Here is a 20,649-nt window from a genome sequence, read left to right on the forward strand (position 1 = left end):
TGGGTCCATTTTCTCCATTTTTGGGCCGTTTCTCACTCTTTTTACTCTCCTATGCTCACCTAAGTATAAACATGAAATTAAAGAATTAGGAGTATCGAATTCACCAAATCTAAGGAGAAACCATCCATAAATGTGCTAAGCATGGGATAAAAACATGTATAAATTACAGTTTATCATCTAGGTTCGGATTCGGTAATTCCTGATCTATAATAATAAAATACACTTATTTAGTCACTAATTAGAATTAAGAAATCGAAAATTCGCATCTTTGGTAAAATAACCATTTTGCCCCTAGATTTTGTCAAAATGGCTATTTTACCACTAGGCTCGAAAATCAATTTTTATCGAATTTATTTATTTCTCAAGACTAGCCGAACCTCTTTGACTCATATAGCAACTCCAAATTCTCACTATTTCACACATTTATTATCTATTTTTCAACTTATGCACATTAGTCCTTTTAGGTGTTCTCATGCTAGCATCTTTCACAAAAGTTGTTTATAAGACACCCAAGACTCATTTTTATTCCATAAAAACTCAGCAAACATCAAAAATCCTTTCATGGAAAAACCCTATACTCTTAATCATTTTGCAAAATAGTACCCTCATCTGAAAGCTCATGCTTCAAGGGTCTCAAAAGTACAAAAATATTTAAGAAAAACCATTAGGATCGCTTACTTGTCAAGACTTAAAGTTGCTGAAATTTCAATCTCTTAAAACCCCATTCTTTTCTGAAAATTTCAGTGGAGGAAGAATATGAAAAGGGATGATATCATCCTTCTTTTATTTATTTCTATTTTAGTCAAAACAATCCACCTAACCCACCAATTTTTAAAATTTTGTCTCCTCTATGACTCTATGGCCGCCTATACTCCTTTAAAAGGGTCTAATTGGCCTTTAAAATCCCTCAATTTTGATTCTTTAATAACTTTAGCTATCCAATTAGGACTTTTGCACTTTATGCGATTTAGTCCTTTTCCGCAATTGGGCTCACAAACGTTAAAATTAGCTCACCAAATTTTTCATGCACTAATATAAACATGCTATGACTCTATATTAATAATAAAATAATTACTCTGACTTCAAATTTGTGGTCCTGAAACCACTGTTCCTACACGGCCCAAAATCGGGTCGTTACACCTTATATGGTAATTAGACCATTAAGAAAAGTATGTAGATTTTTCTTGATGACTCATCCATGGAAAAATTAGAAAAGTTCAATGACTAAATTGGAAATAGCAAAACACTTAATTAATTAAGAAGATGATAAAAGAAATCATCTTATTTTATGTCATCTTCAACCTAAAGCACATGGAAACCCTAGGAGAGAGAAAAGAAACTTTCAAGGCCTAATTAGATCCGGGCAACACTAATTCGAGGTTAGATCGAGGAAAAGAAAAGGTTTCAGATCAGTAGACTTTTTATGTGAACAAGTGTCAAAATAAGTTCGTGTAACTTAATCCGGCATGTAAATATGTTAAATTGAATGTTGTGTTGTATGGAATATGACTTATATTTCTGTACATTACTTGTATGCTATGATGGAAATTTTGATACATGCTTGAAATGGTGATAAAGGGTTAAGTCCCGATTGAATATTGAATTTCGATGATTATATGCCCTTTCCCGAAACTAGTAAGGTCTTGCATTTGTTGCAAACAAGATTTAGCTCGAATAAGTAATCCCATTGACCTTGTTATGAAAGGATTTAGCTCGGACGGGTAATCCCGATATAATACCTCTCGAGCATAGTTATGATTAGGGTTTAGCCTGGACTGGTAATCTTAATCGAGCTCTTTTGAACTTATATTATATAAAGGATTTAGCCTAGATGGTAATCTTATTATACAATAAGTGGCTCGAGAGAGTGTTTCTTGGTTAAGTGCCCTAATGGGTACCCTTGAATAAGAAATTGACGGATAATTGAATCGTACACTTCAAGTGTACTACTTAAGCATCCATCGAAATTCAATAATTCAACGGACATATAACTCTAGACATGGCATGAAAATCTTGAGATGAAATGATAATGACTTGAAAGAATATTGCTTGATGAGCTCATCTATGTTACTTGATTGATATGAAGTTTTCGGTGACTAAAATGTTTGATTAAATACATGTGTTTATGCAATTTAGCCAAATCGATGGAAAACTTGTTATTGTATGCTTAGATTTGATAAACGGGATTGGTAAGTTTAGTTTATGTTATACGAACTTACTAAGCATGTAATGCTTACTCCGTTTATTTTTCCCCTGTTTTGTAGTGCTCGAAAGCTCGTGAGGGTTAGAGATCACTGAAGCATCGTCACACTGTCAACTAGTCATTTTGGGTATACTTAGTAAAATCATTTTGGTATAATGGCATGTATAGAACAACTTGGTCAATAGTGGCTTGAAATGTTATTTTGTAACCTAGCTATTGGAATGGCTAGTAATGGTTTATTTTGGTATGACTAAGTGGATTTTTATGATATATATATACCATGTGTTATGTTAAGAATATGTGATCAATATTGTGAATTCCTAAGTTAAACTAAGGTAGGGTTGTAATATGCTTGTTGTGATATGCCTTGTGAATGATGAAATTTACTCAAGTTGAATGCTTGGATTGGTTGGTATTGGTTGTGTGTTTCAAGTGCAGGTATTGGGTGAAGTTTTGGGTGAGAAATGAAGCTAGGAATGACTTTATTTTGTCCATACGAGCAGACACACGGGCATGTGTCTAGACCGTGTGCAACACACGGCTTGGTAACATGGGCATGTGTTTAGGCCGTGTGTCCCCTGCACTTAAATTTTGAGAAACAGAATGCTCAGAATTGGGCACACAGGCAGAGGCACGGGCTTGTGTCTCAGTCGTGTGTGCCACACGGCCCAAAACACGGACATGTATTTGGCCGTGTGAAACCTGCACCTAATTTCAAATTGAATTAATTAACTACACGTCCTAGTACTCGGGCCTGTGGCATGGCCGTGTGTGCAAGTCAGAGAGTTACACGAGGTCGAGCACGACCTCCAACACGGGCGTGTCCCTTGGACCACACGGGTGTGTGAGCCCTGCACCTTGGAAAAATTTTATAATTTTGCAAAAAATTTTTAGAGGTCCCGATTAATTCCTTATTCGATTCTAATGCTCGTATTAGGCCTCGAGGACCTGATCAAGGGACGTTATGCATGATTTCAATAAATGAATAGTAATTTATGTAGATTAATGGAAAAATGTTCTGAATGTTCTGGTAATGCTCTGAAACCCTATTTCAGTGACGGGTACAAGTTAGAGGTATTACAATCTCGAGGTCGAATTAGGACTAAACTGAAAATTTAAAAAATGTGAAAAGAGGGTATCACGATATCCAAAGCTTGGTATCGCATCCCAAAGAAAGGTTCCAAACATCAAAATATGTCAATTGGGTATTGCGATATCCAAGGCTTGGTATCATGATCTCGAAGACAGTAGCCAAACTTCCTAAATTGAGGAACAAATTGCAAAGTTCACAAAACATGACAAGTGGGTATCGTGATACCTAGGATGTGGTATCGCGATATCGAAAACAGTCCACTAAATCCATGTTTTAGGTAAAATACCATTTGGTACCTATTTCTAAGATTTTCTCAAACTTACACATTCAACTCAACAATTCACTATTTTAAATTGAATCAACCCTACAAAAGACATGCCAAAACAAACCATTGAATCATTTCTAATCAACTAGTTCATTATAGCTTCATTTTAGCACAAATCATACCATTTTAAATTGTTCAACTATAAGCATTTATCTAACCAACTAAGCATTCAACAATCAACTTCTCATCTTTGCAATTTATGTTCAACCATGCTCATTTAAATGCCATACATAACTTATTCACATTACCAAAAATATTTCATTTCATGTAGGCTTTATCCTTACCAAAATCAAGCACTATAAATGTTTCAAGCTAAAACTTATCTTTTCAAGTTAACATATACAAACACATATGTACATGCCACAAAACCATCTTTTAAAATGATTGAAAAGCTATCGTATCAATAACGGGATAGTGTGAGCTTCTCGATGATCCAATAGACACGTTTCGCAAGTTGATAGTCTACAAGGGAAGAGAAATAAAAGGGTAAGCATATACAATGCTTAGTAAGTTTATAGGTATTTAAACAAGAAACTTACCTTATCTTACAATAAAACATAACAAACTAATTAGCTTGGCAAAGTTTACCTAACATGGCAAGGCACAACAACAAGGTGAGATAACATATAATCAACCATAATGTCATTTAAACATACACCAATTCAATTCATTTTCGAATCAATATTTCAATATCATGCTTTTATTCAATTTCACATCTATTCATTTAAACATCAATCTCATGTTAATTCATTTCAAGTTTTCCTTTTCATTAGATACTTAGCCCGATGAACTCTATTAAATGGATTCGGTTACACAGGTATTTCCGGTACAATAATTGCTCATCTGAGCTGAATACATACTCATGTCAGGTTACCAGTCCAAGCTAAACATTTAAAACAACATCAGGTTACCAATCCAGGTTAAACATGTGTTACATGTATCTTCAAGTCTGCAACAAATGCTGGATCTCTGTAATCATTTGTAATCAATCCATACAACTATGTACGAAACCTTTACTATGCTCATCCAGGCATTTTCAACACATATATACATATCATATCTTTTCAATTTAGTCAAATTCTCACGTCTTGTACCAAATCACAAACAATCCAAATTTCCACCAAACATACACATATTCATAATTCAAGTATATAACAATCTAAATACAATTATACCACATGAACTTACCTGGTCAAAATAAAAAACTTACCTAGTCAAAACAACAAACAACAAACAACCTAATCTTCAAGGGCTAATCAACAATTTTACCTTTTCCCCAATTATCCTCGGTTTGGTTTAATTTCCAATCTATACAATTATTCAAATTGATTTATCAACATCAAACTATTTTATATCATCACATAATATGCATGAACTAGTTTGATTTCATTTTTTGAATGTCCCTAAAGTTTCTCATTTTATGCAATTTAGTACCTAAAATCGAAATTGTTATAACTTTTAATTTTGAGCTTCGGTTTCAAAACTAATTTCAATTACATCCTTCTATGATCCTCTATTATCTAATATCATAAAAATTTCACTTCAATTTCGAAATTTATATACTTTAGTGCTTATGAACAAAACTAACAATTTACACTTTACAATCTAGTCCTTTTTCATGTCTAAACTTAAAATCTATCAATTTAACACCAATTTCTTTAAGAACTCATCAATGACAACTTTTAGAAAATTTAACAGTTTTACAAATTAGTACATGGGCTAGCTAAATCAAGCTCCCAATACCTAAAAAGCATAAAAAAAATTACAAGAAAATGACTTGAAACTACCTTAAAATTAAGGACTAAATAGTTTTGAGCTTTCAAATATGGCTTCAGGTTTCCTTTTATAGTTTTGAGCTTTCAAACATGGCTTCAGGTTTTCTTTTATGTTCATTTGGTGGAGAAGAAATAAATAAAATATGACCACTTTATGTTTTATTGCTTATACTTAGATTAAAGCTTTATTTACTTTAAACCTTAATTAATTAAAGTCTAATTATAAATTAACCAAAGTTAATGGTTTTCATGTCATCCACCACCTTTAAAGATTTAGAATGGTTTATTTACCATTTTGATTCCCTATCTATTTAAGAGTCTATAGTAATAAGACTTTTACAATTTAGTCATTATACCTTAATTAACTATCAATTCAACAAAATTAAAGGACAAACTTTAATACTAATCTTGTAAATATTTAATATTTATGGACTCAGATATCAGAAATGGGATTCCAAAACCTCCATTTTCGATACCACTAAAAATCGGACTATTAGAATACAACAATCATTTCATCCATTTTCATATCATATTGCTTAAACTAATTCAACATTTTTTCAATATAGCAAAATTGCTCCATAACATAACGACCACCAATCATTTGATAATTATTGAAACAACTAACAAGAAATTTCTTACTTTTAGCATATTCGATCATATATCTTGTCTCCAATTTGTCCCATTGTTCCTTAGCAGTGACCTCGTTTTGGTTGGTGTCGAACAAACCATCGGATAAACCATTCAATATGTGGCCTATGCACATGTAAATGACATTGTCCCATTTTTGCCTCTCTCGAGTTGTAACAACAGATTCATTTCCACTCTCTTCCGGTCTTGGAGTATCCAAAACATAAGCAATCTTCAAAGTTGAAAGGAAGAAGTGCATCTTTTTTTTGCCATCGTCGGAAATTGTCACCGTCAAACTAATCAAGCTTGATAAAGTTGGAAGTCAACTCCCTTGGTGTTCCACTTTCATGTATTGTAATAGTCATCATGAAAATGATTAGAACCTTAAAATTATTGATGAGGAACTTTGGTGAGGAAATTTTCGAGTTAAAGTGTTCTATCATTAGAAACCCTAGGTTAAAAACATGTTTTGGGTTAAATAGTACATTGACATATTCATTATAATGATTTATTTGGTCTTCTATTTAAAAAAATATATTTTAGTTCTCTATTTAATTTTTAATTTTTTTATTTTTTAAACTTGGGTTATTTATCAAATCACTCCAAAATGGATAAAAGTTAGCGTCTACTAATTTTTTTTTATCTGGCATACATGTGAATTATCATTTGGATATCATATTAGTAATTAATTAATTTTAAAATTTTAAAATTAATTTAAAAAATATTAAAACTATTAAAAGATATTAAATTTTTAATATTTTTAATATTTTTTAATTTTAAAAATTAATTAATTACTGTCGTGGTGCGCACGTGAATGTCACATTAGTAAAATTAATACATTTTGACTTTTCGATTTATTTTAAGTTGATTTGACAAATAATATAACTTTAAAAATTAAAAAGAGTGAAAAATTAAATAAAATATTAAAATAAATTATTTTATAAAACTGAAAGGATAAATAAATAATGATGCTTATATAAAAAAACAAAGGAATAACTAAAAGAGAAGTAAAGGACAAATCCAAATAAAAAGGTGTTAAAATTAAGAGACAAGTGTTGAATTATTATATAGATAAAAAAAACTAACAACGTAAATATCAATCACATATTAGTCGGTCCAATTTTATTTTGCCACCCCTTAATATCTTTTCATCAATTTTTGACAACTAATTCCAATAACCTTTTCTTAAAAAAAATTTAGGAATTGATAAAATATTAAAAAAAACACATTGTGTACCAAAATATTAAAAAATATTCATTAAATTCGCTTTAATTGAACAAAAAAATGATTATTAGTTTCATGTTTAACTAAATAATCCAATTTACTTCTAAGCACGTCATGTGCCCTATTTTTGCTACATCATGAGTACACATGTTAGTTTGACCATTCATATAATATCATTATTTTTATTATATATAGTAATAATTTATTCTATAGAAATTTTTATATATAATCATATATTTATTTGTATTACCATGTATTATTTTTTTTTAATGTTATTAGAACCGTTACTTATTTTTCAATCACGTGTACATGTATTTTCATGTTTAAAATTATTGATTGAAATATTCAGTAAATACATAAACAAATAAATAAATAAATATATATATAGATATATAATAAAAATGAAATATTCCACTTTTACCTTTTTACGTGAACATAATAATAAAAAAAATTTGGTGAGTCGGTCCAGTTATTTTTTTTTTTTTTGTTGACATTCAATTTTAATTATAACTCTAAGGTACCGAGTTAAAATCAATTTATTTATTTATTTTTATCATCTTTCAAATTACCAAATAAACTTTTTTTTGGGGGGAGGGGGGGGCTCTTTCTTTTTCTTCAAAGTAAAAAGAATAATAAAAATATTAAAGGAAAATTCGTTTCCAATTTTTTTCTACCGTAGACGTCTGTCGGAAGTTTCTTCCGGTACCAATGATTTTCTTCTTTGTTCAAAATCTTAGCCTCTTCGATTCCTCCGGATCTCTTTTTTCTGTTTCAGGTATGTTCAAACTAATTTTAGTTTCTTCTTCATTTTCTTATTTTCTTATTTCTTTTTTTGGTATGTTATTAAGCTTTCTCCGATCAATTTTTACTGTAGTTCGAAACCCTAGATTTTGTTTGGCTGTCGGGAAATTTAAATTATTCTATGTTCTTATGTTCCCCCGTCCTATTTAGTTTATTTTGATGTGGAAAAATGGAATTAAATTTGGTCCATCAGTTGTACGGTTGACTTTAATTTTTTTGTTCTCTATGGGATCTCATGCACTTGAAACAAATTAAGCTCGAAATTTTCCTTTTTTTTTAGATTTATCGCATTTCATAGCAAGTAGACAGAGGGTTCTTTTCCCCCCTTTTTTAAGGCTGCGTATTTTAAAGCTGTAAAGTTTTCTCGTATTAGTTGAATTCTATTGTCAGCTGACATATCCGGAGGTAGAATTTGTTGGTTTTAGGGTTTATTATTATAAGGAATTTCAAATGTTCTCAAGATAAATAATGACTGGTTAAGAAAGATTGTTTTGTTTGGTATGAAATTCTTAGTTTCTTCTAACATTGAGATCCATTGTGTGATGAATTGAAATGGATTATTTAGTTTCATTATTGTTGAATATATACTAATACTGTTGTGCATATTTTGTTTATTGATAATATAAATTTGAAAGAAGAGTTTAATAAACCGGAGAAAAGGATTAATCAATTGCTTATATATTAAACCATTAACACATTGGCTATGGTAGTCACATTGGTGGATACCAGGGTGCTTAGTGATCACTTAGTTGCATGTTTGATGTTGGAGTTCATGTTTCTAATTATGACAACAGGCTTCTGATCCAAATTAGAGAGAAGTTTTAAGTCTTCAAAGGGTATTATCGGGTTAAGCATTTGTGCCACTAGCATATAAAATTTATTTTCTACCATTTACCGAAGAGAAGTTGTTTTTAAATGCCTTGATTGATGTGAAGACTTGCAACATAATGGGAGATGACAGGAAGCTGATCTTGTGAAAACCATAAGCTATATTGCTGTTGATATGCTCTGTGCAGTTTGGCCATGAAATTCATGATCCTATCTTTCAATAAGAATCTCTGGTATTTGTTGGGGTTCAAAGAGGGTCAACTTCGTTTTTCACTATTTTCCTGAGGAAGGGGACATTTATGATTAACTGCATTTTCTTGAGGTGCTTCAGCCTGCTTATTATGACCACATAAAGATTTGTGTTCCTTTATTCTGTCTTTCTGGGTTTTCTGTATGATCTTAAACTTAATTTCCCTGTGACAGAGCTTCTTGATTTCTATACAAATCTGAAGAGGGAGAAGGTATTAGTTTTCATGTGATGCCGTCAACATGCAGACAGAGTCACTGGTCTCCTTACCCTCTGAGGCACAACATAATCAAGAAAATGTTCCTATTCAAGTTGGAGATCTCGATGTAGCCTCATCCACCTCGAATAATACGGTGCCAGAACAACCTGGTATGTGAATGCAGTTTGATGCTCCTTATTAAGATTTTGATTGTTCTTTCTATGCATCATCTCCTTCTATGGAAAATAGTGATTGTATCTTTAATTTTTGTGTGAATTGATCTAATGCAGCTAAAAAACCAACTCGGCAATGGGCTGCTTGGACACGTCAAGAGGAAGAGAGTTTCTTCACTGCATTACGACAAGTTGGGAAGGTATGTCAAGGTTACTTTTCTTTTGGCTTTTAACTTTTTCCGCAAAATATTTCTTGACACATGCATTACTTGCAGAATTTTGAGAAGATCACATGCCGTGTGCAAAGTAAAAACAAAGATCAGGTGATTTGCCACTAGATTTTGTTCTGGTTGCTTCATTATTGATTTAAGTCGGATGTTCCCTTGTAAATGTTTTGGTTTTTCTTTTTCTTTTTGAAATTTGCAGGTCAGACATTATTACTATCGTCTTGTGAGGCGCATGAACAAGCTTCTGGGTCCACGATTATGCTTGGATGCCAAAAACTCTAAAGATACTAATGCAGCAATGCTTCGCTGGTAATGCTGGGAAGTTTGCCTTCATCTTAAAATTCAGTTAGATAAATTCAATTGTATTATGTGGAGGATTCATTATTACATCACTGCTAACTATATTATGCTGGTAATGCATCAGTAATTTCTATTTAGAGCAGATTTGTTGAGCTGGGATGACCCACTCCAATGCAAAAGGTTGCTTATCTGCAAGTGTTAGATACCCTTTGAATATGTTAGGTGTATAACTATGTTGAACCTTCAATTAATATCCATCTTGAGGGCAAATGACAAGCATTTTCTTTGTGGCCCCTTGTTAAGCATGAGGTTTAGAATCTTAATTAAGGATTTTTTATAGTATCATGCTATGACAATGCTCTACATTAACAAGGGCTTAATGTATTATTATTTTTATTCAAAATGCACGTCTTCTTTTGCAGGTGGTCTCTGCTGGAAAAGTATAGCTGCAGAGCTTCAAAACTTCATCTTAAACCCCGAAGATTTAAAATTTTTGTTGAAGCTTTGGTTAGTCAAAAGAATCTTTTGTAGTGCTTTTTAACCTCTCTACATGTAACGTGACTTTTAATGCTTGTCCTGGACTGACTGCTCTGTTGTCCCAATGAAGGAGCATCAACTTTTGAAGGACCGGAAGAAGACTGTAAGAAAACGACCCTCCCAAGGGGAGAATAGCTCACCTACATCTCCGAACAGTGTCACAAATCAGAGTAGGGCTTCAGGACAGGATGCTCGTACTGTCAAACTATTTCTTGTAGACAGTCAAAACATTCAGAAATTAGGACCTGGAAAAGGGTCATTTAAGCGTAATAACAATGTAGGTGTCAACCGTAGCAATAGTAAAGGAGAGTCAAATACCATGAAACCTGCAAGGCAACGGCTGAAACCAGGTAATTCAATTCCTCTTCCCCAAAAATAAGTGGATAAGTAAACATCTATTTCTTGCAGCACAATAGCACACTTGGGTTTACAAATTTGCTTTTAATTTTATATAGTTATATCATGATGTTATAGATGTTCTGAATTATAATAAGCATTGTTGTTGATGTCAAGAGTCAAGACCGGTGTTTATTACTAATAGTGACCTTCATTTTACATTTTTCCCATTGTTCTTGTTTGTTATTAATATTTAGAGCTTTCAAGGTGTAGTACGGGCATTCTCTCTGTTCAATGTTCTTTTTCCCATTCAAATTTAGGTAAACTTGTATTGCTATACAATGCTTGGCAGGTGCCTCATCATCTGCATATAAAAAATGGGAAAAGGCTGCAATTGCTGGGGTTTCTTTGGTTGCTGATGCTGCTGAGCATTTGGAGAAAACGATTAATGATAATGGAGGTGAGCATGAGCAAGATACCGCAGGTGCATTGAACTTTATCAATTTACCAATTATTTCCTTAAAAGGAATTGAAATTACCATTCCTCAACTCCTATTTTTTTCTCTACTGCAGGTCCTGGCCAACATGACCCGGTTGAAAATAATCAACTTCCTTTGCCATCTTTCTCACATAATCCTTTCACGCAAAACTACATACATGCTACTGGGAAACTTAAGCTTCAACTGTTTCCAATTGATGACAGTACTAGAAGAGCCTTGGAAATGGTGAGCACCAAAAGGAAATTATATTTGATGATCTTATAAAACATTAAGCGTTGTCAGTTGGGAGTGTTAAAGAAATAATTGGTCTTCTGCTCTTATCAGGATAAACACAATCCACATTTGGAGCTCACTCTTAGTACTCGAAAGAAGATATCATCGGTATTGGAGCATCTGAATCGAAAATGGGGACACTCAAGTATAGCATCAGGAGAACTTATGCTTTTCCCTTATGGTGTTCAAAGAGAAAACCTTAGGGGTCATCAGAGATGGAATCAAGCCACCACTGTCAGTGCAGCAGATGTATTTGCAATGGTTGGAAGCCCCCAAGTATTTCGCCTAAGGTACTTTCCTGTCTATTTTTGGTCTCATCTTGTTGCTATGCTTGGTTTGTAAGGACAAGTGCTGATTTATAAGCTTTTTTGAAGGTATGGTTGGTTTTCTGATACTGAAGTTGCATCTTTGTCCTGGCAAGCACCTGTTTCCTTGCCCTACATTCCAAGTGTGCATAATATGAATGTTGAAAATAGGAAGGGCCAGATTGTCAAAGAAGTACAAGCTGTCTCATGTACCAGTGATCAATGTAAGGAACTTAATGATCGTTACAAGAATCAGCCAATGATACAGAAAGAAAATCTAGTCCTTGAACCTTCTTTAACTGATCCTCATGATGAGATTAATACATACCTTAACACTAGTTCTAAAGATGATCTTGGGGATTCTCTTGTTCCTGCAAGAAATGCCTCCTCAGATAGAAGTGAGACTTGCAATGTTGCTATCATGGGAAGGTTGGAGGATACGGTAAGTGTCCATCCTTTCTTAAAGAGTTTGAATCTGTTTGAGATTTTCAGTTGTCAGTTATTATTTAAAACTTTCCAATCTGTTCTAGCGCAAAGCTCTGCATCTTGTGCTTGTTATTCTAGTTGGTTGTCTGGTAGCTTTCGTGTAGACTTATCAACCAAATTTATTCATTATCATGAGTATCACAAAATAGTCTGCTCCAAATGACCGACAACTAATCGGTTAGTGCAAGAGATCATCTCTTATGAATTTCACTGTTAGCACTGATATGGGATCTTGTTGCATATGACTTGTTAGACACTTGCACATTATCCTTTCTGTGCTTGCTGGCTTCCCTTTTCAACCAACATGCCTGATGTCAAGCAACTTTACTCTTTCTCTTCTGCCCACTTGATCTAATTTGGTTTTATAGATTTGTTTCAAAGAAATGCTGTGCATACCTTTGACATCCAACTTCTATTAGTCACGAAGAGTCTTCATATTCAGCTTCCATGTGTTTCTGACATTTTAACTCTCTTTTGTTTGCTTAGGATGATCAGAGATTGAACAATAGCAGTACTGCATTATGTGCTGGAGAATGGGCTGACAGTCTTACAAACATAAGTGTTGGAGATCTTCTTGCAGAAGTGCCTCAGGACTTGAATGATAACTGTGTTGACCACCCTGTTCCAGAAAGCTCACTATGTTTTCAGCAGATTCCATTCAGCTGTGATTCTTTTGACGCAGCTATTGCTGCTCATATATCTAGGCATCAAAACAAGATGGGGGTTCCATCATTGGCATCCCGTGCGTCGTCTATTTGGGATGCCGAAGAAACATGCGATGCCTTCTTATTTCCTAAGAATCCTATTCCTTGTGTGGACGGTGCTAGATTATCTGGTGATGCTTCCCCAGCTGCCTGCAAACAGATTGCAACATCAGACTCTGCGGGATCAGAATATATGCAGCTTTTCGTGCAATCACCTGATCCAGAGGAGCCAATGGAAAATTCTGCTTGTGAAGAACTCGTAGATGAGCATCCATCTGATCCCTACATCGTGGATACTACAGAAAAGGATTTCAATGGGCTGACTGACATTTATTGGGTGTGTTAGCTCTTCTAAGCCTTTGATTACATTAGCAAAGCTGGTTTATTTTGTTCTTAGGGCATATGTCATTAGTGGTAAATTCTTTAGAGAACTGACCGATTTTCTTGTTCTCCACATTGCAGCCTGACTCATTAGGACCATTAGATCTTGATGCACCATCTCGCAAGTATCATAGTGAAGATTTGATTTTAGGGGACAGCCTTGGAGGTTTGAACCGTCTAATAGCCAGCAGTCTGGATGCATTTCAAAATTGCTCATTTTTCGGTTTGGACAAGAAAGAATCTACATCCACAGTTGAAGGTCGGGACACTGCATCCCCGGCTTTCAAAATCGGCAGCGAGGGCTGAAAACCTTTATCATGTTGTGTAGACAAATTGAGAGTAACTGATTTTGAGGTTGGAAACGTTTGAATCTGTGAGGAATAACAAGTTCGCCTGACCTGAAAGGTGGAGGTTGGTGCGCGGCAGGGCAGGGCAATTCTGAGTTTATTAGTGGAATTCTTCCCTGATGGAGCCTGCCTCGTCAACTTGTACAAAAACTAAAGCACTTGTTTATGATATGATGATGATCAACCACACAACTCAAAAATAGACGAGGGTGAACCGATCTGTTTGTGACACTATCACTATCTTCAATATATCCATAACTAACATCGGCTGTTTGTTGTTTTTAGTCTCTCAACAATGACATATCGAACAGTGCTTTTATTACCCCCACAAGTTTATCTAATCATTTTCTATGTTTTTCCAATGCCCTTGATCCTTTTTCCATATTTAAAGAAAAAAGAAAATTATGTATATTTTTTTTATATAATGTTCGCTCGCAAGAAACTTGGGTTGTTTTAATGGATATTAGTTATAATACAAAAATATTTAATTATTTAGTATTTAATCAATATATTATAGATATACAAACGAAATATTTTATTGGATAAAATAATTGTAAAGTAAATATAGAAATTTTATTATCGTCTTTTTTAACTGATATATTGTAGAGAGTAGAAAAAGAATAGTTGACTCATCTGATTACACCCCCCAACCAAGAGAAATTTGATAATTTTAGGCTGTTACCTAACACCTATCTGTATTTGAAGTTGAGCTCCTTTGGAGTACAAAATAATCCCTAATCAAACAAGTAGCAGATTATAAAGAACGAGAGATGATTTATTACAAATTTCTCACGATGGAGGACAGAATTCCTTTCCTTGCATAAATCATAAAGTTAATAGGTAACTTGATATGCTCTACATCTTTTCACAAAATAACCACCTCAATTCTTATGTGCTCACAAAATGCTTAAGGGCATAACGTCTTTTGACAAGTGAGAAGGTCCATCAATGTAGCATCATCACCACTTTTCTTGAAATCGGAATAGATCAATCGGTTTCATTAATAGTAGACTGATTTAGTGGTTCAACTATCATTTTCTTTTAATTGAAAATTTTAAACATCTTTAAATTATATAAAACTAAAATAAAAAATTTTAGAAAAATCACTCCAATTAAATTTCTCTAAACTATATTCAAAATCATTAAATTCTTAGTAAGTTTATGTTTAGGTTACTAGAGCTTTAAAAAGTTAGAAAAATAGTCACTAAACTATTTGAAAGTTTTTATTTAAGTCACTTAACTGTAAAGTTCTTTTCTTTTCGTTTTTTTTTTAAGTTCGGCTAGCGAGCTCCAAGCAATGATTGATACTATGGATCAGTACCTATCGACAAGTAGAAAAAATACCTTGGATCTAAGTCAATCAGACAGTCAATGTCAGAGATTGGAGAAAAAAGTTGTTTGTATTTTGGTTCATAGATTTGTGACGTTTAAAGTTGCTTCATGAGAAAAAAAAACTAAACCGTAAAAGAGAAGGGAACGAGAGCTTTCGATTGGTGCAGGCGGTGTGAACAGAGAAACCAATACAATAATAATTTTAATATCCCAGTGACTTAAATGAAAACTTTTGAATAGTTCAATAACCATTTTTGTAACTTTTTGAAGTTGAGTGATCAAAACAGAAACTTACTAATAACTTAGTGACCTTGGTGTAGTTTATCTTTAATTTTTAAGCTTCTTTTAAGGCTTAATTCATAAATTGACCCCTAAGTATACCCTATTTCCCACATTGGTACCTAAAGCTTTTCTTTAGCTCAATTAAATACCTAAAGTTTTAAAACGTTACTATTCTTAGTCCAAAAGTAAGATACAATTTAAAAAAAGAAAAGCAATAGGCGAATGACATGATGCCATATATGTGGCTATTATATTTTCATAATATAATTTTTCAAAAAAAATTAAAATAATATATTATTTTATATTATTTTAAATGAAGTTAAAAATGTGGTTAAAAAAGTTTTTATTCTCCTCCCTCTCCATCTATGGTTCACTCCTCTTTTTTACCTTATGTTGGAAAAGAAAGTAAAGTAATACTATTTCCCTTGTTTGAATAACAATTTTTATTTAAGGGAAAGAAAAGTAAGTTGATTATCCTTTACTTTTCCTAAGTTGATTATCCTTTACTTTTCCTTCTGTTACTCAATTTTTAATTACATCAATTTAGGGGAAATGTTGAGGAAAGGAAAGTGATGTTTAATACCATTTTTATTCTATTAACTTTTTACATAAGTTATTTTGTAAAATGATATAGTTAAAAAAATATTATAAATAATTATTTCTTTAACTTTTCACTTTCCTTTATTAATTTTAACTATTCAAATGAAATAAACATTTATGATTTCCTTTCTTTAACCTTTTTTTTTCTTTTACTTTTTTTCTTTTCCTTTACAATTATTTACCCAAACATAATATTAAGTTGAAGAGGGAATTTCAAAAAAAATATTTAGGGTTTTAAACTCAAGTGATTCCCTTTATGATTCAAGAGTGATATATTGCTAGTACCAAAAAAAGGTGTCAGTATGTAATTCTAATACAACTTCGAGTAAAGAGAAGTTCTTAGGATGTTCAAACTAAAAAAAAATTGATTATTTTGAAACAAAATTTCAAAATTTCCAATGTTTAGGATTGTATGATTTCTAGTATCAAAAAGATTATGTATAGGGTTGTTTGGGGATAGCCAAATGAGAAGGTTGAAAATTATTTTAATTCTTTGAGTTAAATAATTAGTTAAATCTAACTGTCAGAATAAACATATAAATATAGACTTCGGCTTAGTGAAGTAGAAAGTATAAAATACCCAATGAAATTATTGACTAAGTATTATATTTATTGTAGGATGATTGTTGTAATGATCCGATTTTCAATGATACTGGAAAATGTGATTTCGGAACCCTATTTCTGTAAATCAAGTTTGTAAATATAAAATCAAAATATTTACAAAGTTAATATAAAAATATATTGAAGATTGGTCGAGTAATTTTTTCGGCTTATGGACTAAATTGTAGAAGTTTAATCGCTATAAAGTTTTAATTGATAAAAAGGCTTGGGTGTCACACCCAGTTATCTTGAATACCCGAAGTCATGGAAGAGTCGAGGATATAATTGAATAAGATTAGAAATTCACAGGCACTAACAAAGCACTTAGAAACTTAAGTGGCAGGTTAAGGAAAGTTAGATCTCAAATCTAGTTTGGTTAGATTAGAATCGGTTGGTTTCATAGTGGAAAATAGAATAATTAGGATTGAGTGGTAGCAACAGCCTATGGAGATCGTGCCAAAGAAGTATAAATAGGACGAGTTGGAAACAAAATTCTTTATAATTCTGTTTACCCATCTTCTCCTTCTCTAAACCAAGTATCATCTTCTTCAGACAATTTGAAGAAGAAAAGGATGTAGCTGTAAAAGGCTTTACATTTTGTTACCATTGTGAGAAGCCAAGTCTGGCAGTAGAGAAATAAGGAATTGCTACTAGGACGAGGGAGGTTCTAACGAGTTTGACAAGCTAAGATACCAAGAATAAGGAAGAAATGTGAGATTCTATACTCCAACACAGTTGGTATGATCTCTGTTGTTTTAGTATGACATGTATGCATGGAAACATGAGTATTTGTCGATGCATGTCAATATGCATGAAATGATCATTGTATTATTTTGGGGTTTGATGTACTCCATGCTATTATGTTATATGAAAATACTTACATGTACTGCATGATAACCGCAGGGAAAACCATTGAGGGGATAGATTAAGTTAGGAAGGGAAACGAGGGTGACTCTGTCAAATACTGCCATAGACGAAGCTCCGAGCCTTATGGAGGGAACATTATGATGTTCGAGCATCAATGTTAAGTGGTTTTAAGGAGGTAATGGAGAAGGATTCAAGAAATGAGAATCATGGAAAGGTATTTGTTGTGATGGCAATATCGACTGGTTCTTTGGGATGACACCGTGAAGATGGTATATGGCGTAAGAGCATAGATGAAGTATGTTATGGCAGTCTAGTATAAGGTATACTATGTAAGAACATAGATGAAAGATGCTATGGCAGCAATGTATAATGAGTAAGACCATAAATGAAAGACTACATGTCATCTACAGAGATAGTCCGTTGGGACAGTAAACACAGAACAGATAGTCCGTTGTGACAATAAACACGGGGTGGTTTACCAGGACCAAGGGAATACATGGTGAGAAGGGTGTAAGACCTTCTTGGCTAAGGAAACCAAAAGAGCCCACCGAAACATAAGAACAGATAGCCTGCTAGGACGTTAAACATGGGGTTAGGTAAAGTATGACCATGGTTGTATGACACTAGGGTATCATGGGTAATCTGTATAGACAGTAAAAGTGGAGACGTCCACCAAGATATAAGTTATGGGAATCCCAACGAGGAAATTTTCCATTCAGAAGGTACACCAGGAACTAAATCCGTAAGAGAAGCGTGATTGGCGTGATAAGTCACAAGTATATGAGCGAGTGATCGAAATGCATAGACCCAAGAGACAATAAGGGAACTCACTGAAGGTAATATGAAATGAGGCCATGAGCATGTCAAATAAGTTTGCTAAGGAAAACTTAAGGAAGAGTTATCCGTTATGTATTGTCTGACACCTCAAGGATGTAATGAAAGGATAACTAGAAGTGGGAAAAGTCCTTTAGGGTCATTATGCGAATACAAAATTGCAAAGAATAGGGAGTCTGCATATTCGCTAAATCTCATAAGCAAGATGGCCGATGAGAATGATTGAAAAGGGGATTTTACCCCAAAGGAAGGTTTAAGCACGTGCCGAATCGTAAGAAGGACATAGTAAGGATAACGCAGTAAAAATCTGCCAATTGGGATGGATCATTTGATATACCACCATTACATTATTGAATGGAATCTCACTTAGTTCGTCTAAACTATAACAAAGTCATAAGTTTCGTTAAGCTATAATAACTGTTCGGGTTTCTTAATATGGAATGGTGACACGAGCCTAGTACATGTATGGAATAGTAAATATTTCAATGTTTAAAATGAGATGTTATTATTATTACTTATGAAATTGAGTAGAGGAGGTATAACAGATAAGGGTATATAATTTGGCTAAGGTTGCAAATAATCAACTAGGAACTTATTAAGAAATTCAGGTAATTGGGGCACTTGGTATCCTGATTTGGTTGTCGGATCGGTTATAAGGTGTTACATTGGGGATCTGAATAGCAATTAATTAAAGGTTCAAAATTAATTAAAGCATTTTCCATAGGGAGCTAGTGGAGGATGATGACATTCTCCATTATATATGTTTAAAAAATAATTATGTTAATTAAATCATAGTTAAATTAATTAAACTAAGTTAATTAGTAACTAATCAAGGTATGAAAGCATAACTTAGTGGCATTTTGTCATTATCCTTATTAAGTCATTGTCCTCCATAACCAAAAATTGAAGAAAACTCTGAAGTTGCTCTTTTACATTCAGCCAATTGTTAGGTATGAAAATTAAGTCATTTTCTTGTATTTTTTATGAATTTGTAATCATGGGAGCTTGATTTAGCTAGTCCATGTATTAATTTGATAAATTGTTAAAATTTTAGAAAGTTACCGTTGATGATTAATAGATGAATCAGGCTTGAAATTGATAGATTTTGATATTAGATTATGAAAAGGACTAAATTGTAAAGATGATTTAGCTTATTTGTTAATTTTGTTACATTAGGGACCAAATTGAAAAATTCAAAACATGTCATGAAATTATGTTAGAAATAGAAAATAAAATATCCCTAATGAGAATATTTGAAATTGGATTTTAATTTGAAGCTAGGAATTTAATGCTTACTTGTAATCAAGTTATGAATTACAAAAACGCTAATTTTGCCTGATCATTCTAAATAGGTAAGAATATAAAAATAGAGTTTATTTAAAAAAACAGGTACAATTCAGAATTTTGAATCGTTAACCAAACCCAAAAAAGAATCGAAGTTATTAAGAACCAAACTTTTTTTCTATAAAATTTGTTAAGGAATCAGAAGTGTCAACAAAGCAGAAGAACCGAGACCTACTATCTATAGAGATAGGAACCTACGGTATGGTCGATTGCTACACTCTATAAAGGGATGAGAATGAAAGTGATAAGATCGATTGGTTGAATGCCACAAGGCTCGTGTCTTGATAAGTTCAGATATGTTCTCAAAGTACGAAAGAGAATAAACTCTCAAATGTATATATTTCATCAAAAGTTTTGAAAGGCTTACAATTGAAGTCTTATTTATATAACTAGCTAGGTAGTCTAATAGCCACAACCGACCATTAATGTGATACATGTATCAAACCATACATGAACCAAGATAAGTAGATGCATCTCCATGTTCAATGAATGACTGAAAGGTTATATTCATCTCTCTTGGATGTTCATGTATCTTTGCATGCATGAAGAGTCACATTACTTTCTCATTGACTAGTGCATCCCTCCTTACCATGTATGTATCTTGAAGTTCACTCTCCCTAAATGAATGTGCATGTATCCTTTGGTGCATGAACTCACGAATGGTCAAATACATGGCCCTTGAGCATGCATGCATTTGTGTGTTCAATGTCCTTATTTTATTCCATAGAACCCCTTCAAACGTACATGAAATTTTTTAGGTTCATGAATAAGCCAATAAGTTACATTAATCCCCCTTTATTGCACTGTCCAGTCATGGTAAGTTCATACATTAAAACCAGCCATGCATGCATGTATAGAATCCTTGAATTGGTGATGGAATATGAAGAACCACATGGCCT

General features: G+C 33.0%; 1 protein-coding gene across 5 annotated transcripts; it reads left to right on the forward strand.

Moving 5' to 3' along the window:
- Positions 1-7,816: 7,816 nt before the first annotated feature.
- Positions 7,817-14,253, forward strand: LOC107931233 (TSL-kinase interacting protein 1). 5 transcript variants are annotated; one of them, XM_016863054.2, is made up of 14 exons: positions 7,839-8,022; positions 8,843-9,198; positions 9,300-9,492; positions 9,613-9,695; positions 9,771-9,818; positions 9,922-10,031; positions 10,445-10,529; positions 10,630-10,909; positions 11,248-11,379; positions 11,469-11,620; positions 11,720-11,958; positions 12,043-12,415; positions 12,946-13,500; positions 13,626-14,253. In XM_016863054.2, the coding sequence occupies exons 3-14, from the start codon at positions 9,366-9,368 to the stop codon at positions 13,848-13,850; spliced, it is 2,409 nt and encodes an 802-aa protein (XP_016718543.2). In that variant the 5' UTR covers positions 7,839-8,022; positions 8,843-9,198; positions 9,300-9,365; the 3' UTR covers positions 13,851-14,253. The 5 variants fall into 5 exon arrangements, with proteins under 5 accessions (XP_016718541.2, XP_016718543.2, XP_040967250.1 ...); XM_041111316.1 differs by having other exon boundaries at positions 11,248-11,355; XM_016863055.2 differs by having other exon boundaries at positions 9,065-9,198.
- The last annotated feature ends 6,396 nt before the right edge of the window (positions 14,254-20,649 follow it).

This window comes from Gossypium hirsutum, chromosome A04 (genome assembly GCF_007990345.1).
Source record: "Gossypium hirsutum isolate 1008001.06 chromosome A04, Gossypium_hirsutum_v2.1, whole genome shotgun sequence".
In the NCBI taxonomy this organism is placed as follows: Eukaryota; Viridiplantae; Streptophyta; class Magnoliopsida; order Malvales; family Malvaceae; genus Gossypium; species Gossypium hirsutum.

Excerpts from the sequence above, each read along its gene's own strand:
- LOC107931233 (XM_016863052.2), top strand. The coding sequence starts at position 9,366 with ATGCAGACAGAGTCACTGGTCTCCTTACCCTCTGAGGCACAACATAAT. Across the intron at positions 9,696-9,770 it reads CATTACGACAAGTTGGGAAG|AATTTTGAGAAGATCACATG; the intron begins GTATGTCAAGGT and ends CATTACTTGCAG. Across the intron at positions 10,032-10,444 it reads AATGCAGCAATGCTTCGCTG|GTGGTCTCTGCTGGAAAAGT; the intron begins GTAATGCTGGGA and ends CTTCTTTTGCAG.